General features: G+C 43.3%; 2 protein-coding genes across 2 annotated transcripts; both read left to right on the forward strand.

The window, feature by feature from the left end:
• Nucleotides 1-2,489: 2,489 nt before the first annotated feature.
• LOC113316440 lies at nt 2,490-3,191 on the forward strand. The gene has a single exon (XM_026564616.1). The coding sequence runs from the start codon at nt 2,490-2,492 to the stop codon at nt 3,189-3,191; it is 702 nt and encodes a 233-aa protein (XP_026420401.1).
• A 1,348-nt stretch (nt 3,192-4,539) lies between these two features.
• On the forward strand, nt 4,540-5,220 carry LOC113316441 (troponin T, cardiac muscle isoforms-like). Its single transcript, XM_026564617.1, has one exon. The coding sequence runs from the start codon at nt 4,540-4,542 to the stop codon at nt 5,218-5,220; it is 681 nt and encodes a 226-aa protein (XP_026420402.1).
• The last annotated feature ends 4,737 nt before the right edge of the window (nt 5,221-9,957 follow it).

Raw genomic sequence — 9,957 nt, forward strand, 5'->3', positions numbered from 1 at the left:
AAATCCGGCATAGACTTCGACCCAAATTCTATGCCGGTAGGAAAAATTCAGTTTCAGGTGAATCTGGGGTTGGAAACGGCATTGCATTCATCCAAGATTAAATGCCGGAACACAAAACCGGCACTGTATTCATACATATTTCAGTGCCGGTACTCACTGAAACTCAACTGTTTTAGTTAGGGTTCGCGATTCTAACCTAAACCCATTGCTACAAATCGATTTAAACACTCATAAAGTAGTTTAAAATAACTTACCTTCTCACAGAAGCCATGGTTGCGAGAGGTTGATTCTCCGAATCTTCTTCTTCTTGCTCTTGAGCAATCTTAGCAATTCTTTGTTAAAATTTTAATTGCTCTAAACAAATACCAAATCATGATGGATAAACATAATCTAGTCAAACTGCACCGCTAGCTAATCACTCATGAAAATAAGTGAATATGTAATACATACCACTTCCTTTCTCAATGCATGTTTTTTTTTTTTGACTTAAAAGGTTAATAAAGAATGCAAGAGTAGGCGCCTACGTAAATCTAAAGGTGCTGACAAAGCAGACACCAGTAGCAAAGAAGGTAAACAAAACATAGAGTCCAAAATCATACTCTCCGACACAAATAAAACAAAAAGGATAAACACATTAGAAGAAGAAAATATATTATTTGTGTTTTCTAGCTGCGGATCTCTGGCCTTTACCCAGAGTTTCCAAGTTACCCTTCTTAGGAATTTCCCCATTTCATTTGAGTTTTGAAAGCTCTCTATCGGTTTTCCTTCCAGTTTTGTCCCCATAGCTCTGATAATGAGCATATTTTTCTGAAACATCAAAGAATTCGCTTCCATCCGCATAGTCCTCAAGAGCAGCTCTATCTTTATCTTGGGCACTCAAAACTCTGAATGTGCTATTAGTGCTTACTGAGTTAGATGTATCACTGCTCCTAGCGCCATTAGTTATCTTAGCAGGGGATTTTTTTCTTGCAGTTACTTATTATTTTCTATCTTTGTGTAGGTACACGAAATAGGATTGTCACGTGTCATACCAAGTAAGGTAAGGAAATCCTAATCAAAGATCCATGTCAGTGACCTGTCAAATCAGTCAACATTAGAAGGCGAAATACAAATCCCAAGCGCGAGATAACTTTCCACCCCGAATAAAGTACTAAGGCGAAGTCACGACAAGATTACTTGGCGAAGAAGATAAACCGCTAAGTAGAAACAGTAGGGAGCAATAAAAAGGACAGGTGTCCCTACAAGACCACGTGAAGTCAGCGAAACATGGGGAAAACTTTATGGAATATGCTCCGGGAAAAGCATAAAGTAACCTCGGCGAGATGATATGAGCTGTATGCCACTAAGGTTGCTTAGGCCTATAAATAGAGATCTTTTGGAGATGGAAATACATAGCAGAGGAGAGGGAGAGAGTTAGGGTTTCCTTGTAACCTATAGGATGGGAGAAGGAGTTAGGGTTTCCTTGTAACCCACCAGTATAACTTGTATTTCGCTTGAGATTAATAAATAAGTTTAAGTTCTAGTATTTATTATGTCTTAGATTTTGCATATTCTCCATTTGGGTGTGTTGCTGGATTTTCAGTAATCACATTTTGGCGTCCAGAAATAAGGAACTTAGATTGGGGATTTATCCCCATCTAAGAGTTAGAAAAGGAAAGAAGTAGTTTTAGAGATTGTGGAGATTATAGATCTAGCGAGTTGTTTGAAGTTAGGGTTGTAGATCTAGAGTTTTTATATTCGTAGACAAGGTTAGGGACATAGAATAGGAAGAGATCTTGGAATTTCGCATGGAGAGCAGAGACCTGTGGAAGTTGAAGATTGTTAGATGGCCAGGACACCAGATCGAGCAAGGCATGTGATAGCAACAAGAAGAAGCCAACGTATAGAGGCGAGGAGAGGAAAGATGGAACGGGCCGGAACATCAGCTATAGGAGGCAGACGAGAAGAGAACCAGCGGCAAACGGAGGAAGATGGCCTCAGGGAAGGTTCACTGTACACATCCGATACAGACACCGTTGTGGAGGAGGAGATGACTCGCGAGGATATGGAAGAGAATATCGGAGAAGAAAACATGATGTTGGACAGCTAAGGGAGACGCTCCATCGTAAACGATAACGAGACCGGGACTTGGCGGAACAACAAGTGCATTTGGAAAGGCATAATGCTAGGTTGAGGAAACAAAACCGGCAGCTTAACGAAAACGTGGAGATGAATGCCATAGATTTGGAAGGAAACACTGTATCTTCGGAGGAAGATGAACTGCGGCGAAGGAGATATGACCACGAGGAAGATGAAGGAGGACGAAGAAGAAGACGACGAACGAAGACGAAGAAAGAGACTTGATAAAAGCACTAGATATCTCACAATGGGAAGATCATAGGCGGAGACATGAGGATGAACAGAGGCAGGAGGACGACCTGCAACGTCGGGCGAACCTTATTCGAGACGAAGAGGAAAGGCGACGACCAGGCGAAGGGAGGCTTAGCGTGATGAGAGGCAGTCGCCATGAGGAGGATGGAGGAAACTTGAACCAAGAAGTCCTGATCGAGTTGAGAGATATGAGGGCTTTAATTAATAACTCACGAAGAGGTGGAAGAGTACAGTTAGCAGAAGCAATAGAGGAAGCAGCTAAATCGCCATTCACCTATGAGATCATGCATACAGACATCCCGGAGAAATGCGTATTACCGATGCTTGCAAGCATATTCAGTGGATCGGAAAGTGCAGTGCAACACTTGAAACAATATACCTTTTCGTTGATGCAATGGATCCGAAATGACGCAGTACTTTGTCGATATTTCCTCGCGAGCTTAACAGGGGAGGCCTTATCCTGGTTTGATGGACTCCCGGAAAAGTCAATATCATCATTCAAAGATTTGCAGAGTATATTCTTGACGACGTACATAAGTAACAACTTGTTGAGACCAGGGATAAAGACACTGTTCAACTTGAGGAGAAGGCCAACAGAAAGCTTGCGGGGGTTGGTCACGAGATGGAGAATAGTGTGCAGCGAGTTAGCCGGGAGAGTTGATGAACGAAACTTCATCTTAACCTTCGTGAATGCTTTGATCCCAACGGACCTGTTGTACACACATATATTCATTTTTCGAAACTCGATAACGATGAATGAGATGAGGGAGTACCAGGAGGAATACATAGCGTTGGAGGAAAAGCAGAGGCAGGTCAGCTAAATGACGTTGTCCACAGCGAAAGAAGGGAATTGTGGGCTATTACCAAGGGCGGTGCATGCAGTATAGGATGAACTCGGGCGAGGAAATAGAGAGCCGGCAGTTCCCTTCCCGACGAAGCTTGTGGCCGTCTCGAGTGGAGATCAGGATTGGATTGATCAAAAAAGGTATGAGGAGTCAAAACGAAGAAATCATGAGCCACGAAGCTACAATACAGGATACCAACCTAGGAATAATCAAGGACTCAGATACGGGGAAATGAGGCCTAATGGACCAATCTTTGAAGATGTGAAACTCCCACGACTTAACACAACTGTAGCAAAAGTGTGGGAGGCAATGGTGTTGACGGAAGAAATCCCGCCCCCACCAAATTTCGGAAGAGAGCCCCCATCAGGGTCTCGAAGTCATGAATTTTGTAAGTATCATCGCTTCCATGGACACTAAACAGGTGATTACAGGAACGTTCGGCGAATTATACTTCGCTTGATAGACCAAAGGGAACTCGCGCATTTCCTAGAAGGTTATGTGCCACCCCCGCCACCTCGTGAGAATCAGCCAATATACCGGATCGAGATAGACCGAGGAAAGCAACAATTAAACTGTAATTCGATAATTCACGCGGCAAGAAGTCTCCAAGACTTTCATGACAATGTGCTTAAAATAGTACACAAGAGGGATTTCGAGGGAAACGAAATATCCAGCGTCATGACGAAAGAGCCGCTATAGGAATGGCAAAGAGGGAGATAACCTTCTCGGCGAAGGATGCACCTGATGGGGAAATTTCACGCAGAAATCCTCTGGTTGTGGCCTTGGGATTCGGAAAATATTCCAGATGGGAGGAAGAGCAAGCTGAGGAAAGGAGAATTTGGGCAATAGACAAAATCTTAGTTGATACTGGGAGTTCAGTCGATATCCTCTTTTACCATACCTTTAGGACCATGGGATACAAGGACTCGGATCTAGTACCTTCTACATATAACATATATGGGTTCAATGGGGTAGCGTCTAAGTCAAAGGGGGAACTGACCGTGAAGATTCTCACTGGCGAACTAGAGACGAAGGTCACATTCTGTGTCGTAGATGTCAATTCTCCCTACAATGCTCTCATAGGGCGGCCTTGGATACATGGAATAAAGGGAGTTGCGTCGACATATCACCAGGCGATTCGGTTCCCAATGCCAAGTGGAATCGGCGAGATAACAAGAGATCTGAGAGACCAAAAGAATGAATAACAAAAGACGTGCATAACTACGAGGAGAAGTTAAGAAAGAAGATGAAACAAATGAAGAAAGTCACCGAAGAAAGAAGAGCCGAACAGCTGATGGTGTTTACGATAAAGTCTAACAAAGAAATGAGCGGAACGCAGGAGGATGAGGAGGAAACCAATGAAGCAAAAATTCGTATCGAGGAAGATAATAACGCAATTCCAGAGGAAGGAGGACAGGTCAATCAAAAACAAGGTTTAAAGGCCGCGAAGGGGAAGGTTGCTGAAGGAAATGAAATGACAAAGAATAAAAAGGAAACTCCCACGACAAAGGAGAAGCGAATTCCACGAGAAGGAGGGAAGATGAACCGGTCAAGAGGCAAAAAGGCACAGAGACAAGAGGTCGAGGAAAGCGTTGAAATACAAAATTCACCAAATAAATTTAAAGAAAGTCGCGAAGACGAGGAGATGGACCGGTTAAAGGAAGAACTTTACCAAGAGAGGCGGAGGAAAGAGGATGTGGTCAGGGAACGAATAAGGTTAGAAAGGGAAAATGAGAAGTTGATCATCAGAAATAATCATTTGAAAAAGAAGCATGCAAATAGTAATATGCAGGAGGAGAGATATGCTATGGGAGAAGCACGAACTAAAGAAAGACATTACACGCGAAAACTAGAAGTCCTGGGACGAGGTGAGCAAAATGAGCGAGAAGACTTGAAGAAGGCCATAGAAAGCAGCAGAAGAGAATTCAGGGAAAGGGAGTATCGAATGCAACAATCAATAGCAGTTACTCGAGGAAGAAACAATATCCCCAAGGAAAGGAGATAAAGTGATTTGCAAATGGTAAAAAAAATGCTCAAGGAATGAACCGTGCAAGTCAGAAATAACATCGCTTTTCTCGTTAAGGAAAAAGGAGCATGAGAGCTTGCGAAGTCTCGTCGCAAGATGGGAAGCAATATGCAAAGAATTGAAGGGAAGAATCTCGGAAGAAGAGTTGGTGCGATCGTTCATCTATGCTTTATCAACCGGGCAACCTTTATTTTCTGCACTATTCAAGATAAGAAATGCAATACGAATGGAGGAGTTGAAAATATACCAAGCCGAGCACATTTGTATGAAATAAGAATAGGAAAGATACAATGAGATAAGATAAATGTATTCGCTTTATTTTGATGATAAAAATGAAACGATCGATGTACACAATTTTCAAGAGCATAACAATAAAAATTTGATGAAATATTGATGAAATAAATATTCGCCGAGTAACCAAAGACAGTAAGACCTCAATATTAGGAGGCAAATAATGAATATGAAATAAAAAGTTTCTAGGGAAACTTAAAACCTTCGCCTAGGAAGGCTGGGAACCCACAACATGCACCCTAGTTCGCATGAAAATGCAAGAGGCAAAGACCTAACGCATGTCGTGGACAACTCTCAGGCAAAAAGCTAGGGTCAATGATAAGACCTATCCACTGAGGGTCCCTTTTATGATGGCCTTCGGTAAGGGGTGCAGAAATATGACCAAGGCGCCGACGTATTCGGTTGAGCTGCGGGTGCCTGGGACGTCTGGAATGTTACCGGACATGTCCGTATGGAAAGTCTTGGCTACGATGCACTCGATCCCAAAGAAACCCCACTTAGGGTGTGACTTCGTAACTCCGAGCCTTATCGGCGAAGAGGATAAGAAGTAACGAAAACAACTGAATGTCGTAATAACCAGATGGGAGGAGACCAACATGCATGTTAGGGTTAACCTCCTTGAAGGGTAACTCAGGGGGAATATAAAGGGATGGCACCCTCCAGATTAGGGAGCTGTGTGAGCAAAAAAGACTACAATGTCATGGGGCTGCTATTCATGGGAATAAATAGGCCTGTCATATTGTCGCAAAAAGAAAACTTACCAAATGTTAAGGCGAGGTTGATGGATTGCTATTCGCAAAAATAGCAAGCGCCTGAGACTTCGCCGAAGTAATACCCTTAAAAACAGAGTGAGGCGCAATAAGACCTTAATTAGGAGGCGCAATAAGACCTCATAAGCAAGAAATAGACACAACTACTAAAAAAGCAAGGTTATAAAGAGAATTCTCAGAACCTTATCGTCTCGATTGGATAATGCCAACAAGAACAAGAGGCAATTATGTACTTTTATATTTTTTGTCCTTTTGGCATTATCCGCACGAAACTACAAAGCGCTTAAGATACAATCTAAGGCTACATGACAGGGAAAGAAGGAACCAGAAGCAAAAAACTAAGACCGGTCACATTCTTTAGCAACCAGTGCTCCTCACTATTTTAAATTAACATTCTCAACCTCGCCGAAAAGCAAAAGGCAGCAGGGATGAGTGAAGAAAGAAAGCCGGAACTGAGGTGATTTAAAAGATGAAGGCAGAAACGAAAATGAAAACTCGCAAAAGAATAAGAGGCAAGTATATACTTAAAGTCTTCGCTATTCTTTCGAGAGTTTCCATGGTCAGTATATACTTGAGGAAAATGGCGGAAATCAAATAAACACACGCTTGATAAAACAGAAGCATAATATCATGAAATGTGATGATTCCCAAAAAAAAGCGGTTTCCCCCAAGCTTGGGAGCGCCCATAAAAAATAATTAGTTATAAAAAACTAATCTGAGACGAGAGAAGACAAAACTAAAACTGCTATAGAGGAATGGCACCATCGATGATGGTTGACTCAGGGATCTCGTTGCATGCCTCGGTAATGCTAAGTAGAAGCTCCCTTGGACCCCTTTTTGTCCTTCGTGGTGTCAAATTTTGGTTCCTCGTCGTCATCAAGAGACAATTCCTCGTTGGTAGGATCAGCAGCTTCATCCTGAGGCTTCTCATCATCAGAAAAAATCTCCACAGGAAAAGAAGGAGGAGGAATGCCATGCTCAGCGCAATAGTCATTGAAGAGTGGAACTAAATAGCTCTGAGTATTCTTGCGGGCCGTCTTGGATACCTTCTTGGAAGAATCGATGATCTCGTCCATATTATCATTTAGACTCTCAATCTCCTCATTAAGACGAGAAATATCATCACGAGCTTCATCTCTTTCCCTGGTGATACGAAGGGCCTGACTCTTATGACGCTCATCTGATTCTGCGAAGATAAGATAAACTACATTATAAACAAGGGAGTAAGCCGGGTCAAACAAAGATAATAATACACCTAAAAACTACCTTCCGCCTGAAGGATAATAGTATTCAAAGTACTCTGAACATCAGAGTATAAATGATCGATCTTGACAACTTTGAGGTTGGAATCTTCGAGTTGAACACATAACTCATGATACATTATATCCCAACCTTCACCATGAGAGGATTTCAAAGTGCTCTTGTCATACTGAATGGCGAGAGCGCCTTTTCCACGGAGACTTGCAGGCTTGATCGGAGGAGAGGATTTCGCAGTTTGTGGACGAGAGGAAGTGGCTAATTTAGCTTGCAGGAGTTCCACCTTTTTCTTGAAACAATCAACCTCCTCGTTTAGACCATCCACAGTGTTCCGAGACCTACGAAGAGTAGCTGCGAGCTCGGTTTTGCTTTTGATCACTCGATTGTAATCTTCCTCAAGTTTCTGATAATTGGCTATTGACGAAGAATGGAGGCTCCGCGAGGTAGTAAGAGAATTAAATACCCGTTGAAGCTCAGACTTAAGGCGCAGGTTGTCATTATGGAGATGGAGGTTCAGTTCCTCATTACGGGAGCATTCAGCTGACCGACGATCCACTTGCAAGCAAAGGGTCTCAGCATTTTCATTAAGGATGGAGTCTCAGAAACATAAATATCATTTTGAGTTGTAAGGTTCACCAACTCAGCGCGAATATCTTCCAGCGAGGAGGAAGCTTCGTCAGCGCTCATTTGACGCTGCATGCATCGAGCTTGACGAAGCATAAAATAAGAAAATAATGGAAGCAAAGGCAAGAACAATAGAAGGACGTCCAAGAAAAAAGAACTTACTGAAAAGTTTCTCTATCTTTTGTCCTTGCTTGCGGGAATGATATTTTTCCTTCTGAAGGTCCTCCGATAAAGCTTTGATTTTAGCTTCATCCTTCCTAGCCATCTCGCGAACAAGCTGAATTTCCACGAGGGTGGCCATGTGACGGTAGACTTCCTGCGAAGAAAATTTGAACTCGGAAAATAGATATCGGAGATGAAAACAAAAAATGGCAGAATAGGCATAAAGAAATCACCTGGTTTATCAAGGCAGAGTGCTGCTGGAGAGACAGATTCATTGAAGCACTCAAAAGCGCAGATGAGTCTTGGGAGAGGAAGTCGTTAGAAACAAAGGCGGACAAAGACTCCAAAGCACGAGATCTCATAGCCGGATCTTCTTGAGCCTTGTGGTAGATACCTCGAAGGAATTGCATATCGGGGTCGAAGAGAGGATTTGACATTACACGCCGGACAGGTTGCTTTCCCTTCTCGCCATAGGGAGGTACCTCCGAAGAACTCTTAGGATGTTCAACTCTTGGATGAACAGGGGAATCGGCGACCTTGGGACGGATAACAGAATCAGCTTCTTTCGGAGGAGCAGGAGCACTAACTGAAGGGGACTGTTGCTTAGTGCGAACGGGACGACCAAGGAGAGCGGAGGGCTGTATTGCAGCTAAGGCATCCACATCCAGGGTCTTTCGCGACCTCTTGGATGCACCAGACGGATGAGCACTTGTCTGCGAAGTCAAAAGTTACCAAAAAGGCTAAAATTTACAAATAAAAGGCAATAAGGATGGTACCTGAGAAGAAGGAGGAGGAGTAGGATGAGAACGTTTCTTGTGACCCTTGGGTACCCCAGAAGTGGGTAGTTCACCCTGTGAAGAGGCATGCCATCAGGATGGATAATTATCACAAAATCGCTAACAACAGACGAAAATGATACCTGTTCAGATGGAGTCTTCTTAACAACCACTTTATTATCCTGTCGCGCCTTGACATGTCCAGCAGCAGGCATCACATACTAAAACGAATTGAGAAACATAAGTAGAAATGATAGTTCCAAATGATACAAATCGCAGTAGGAAAAATCATACCTCGCTAGGAACAGTCTAGCGAAGTCTCCAGGGTTCACATCCCGCGAGGTAACAATGTCTGGGAAGGGGACCATTACGAGGAAAGCCCTTTTCGTCGTAACCCCATACGAAGGGACCACCGACTACTAAAGGAAACCTCGCCCAGTCATCAACAGAGAGACGAAGTTGGGAATCCACATCTAGTAAAAGATCCTTAGGGGGGGGGAACCACCTTCCTAACAAGCTCAATACCCCACTCCTGATGCTCCCTGGTGCTTGTCAACACAGCTGAATAGTTGTCCATGAAAGAGTCTATGTTGAAATCCAAGGAATCGAATTCGTCCGCTGAAGAAGGGAGTTGCGAGATACCATCGCGAGAACGGACTTTGAACTCGTTGGAAATCCGAATCGCATTACCAGTAAGCTGGAAAACCCCGCACTGCAGCCTACCGAGAATCTCCAAGAAAATGGGGTTTGAAAGATCATACAAGGGGAAAGATAGTCCCGCTCTCAACTGACCTAGAGAGATTATCACCTTATCAGCAGACCAAGTGTCCGAACCA

This window comes from Papaver somniferum, chromosome 10 (assembly GCF_003573695.1).
Source record: "Papaver somniferum cultivar HN1 chromosome 10, ASM357369v1, whole genome shotgun sequence".
NCBI lineage: Eukaryota > Viridiplantae > Streptophyta > Magnoliopsida > Ranunculales > Papaveraceae > Papaver > Papaver somniferum.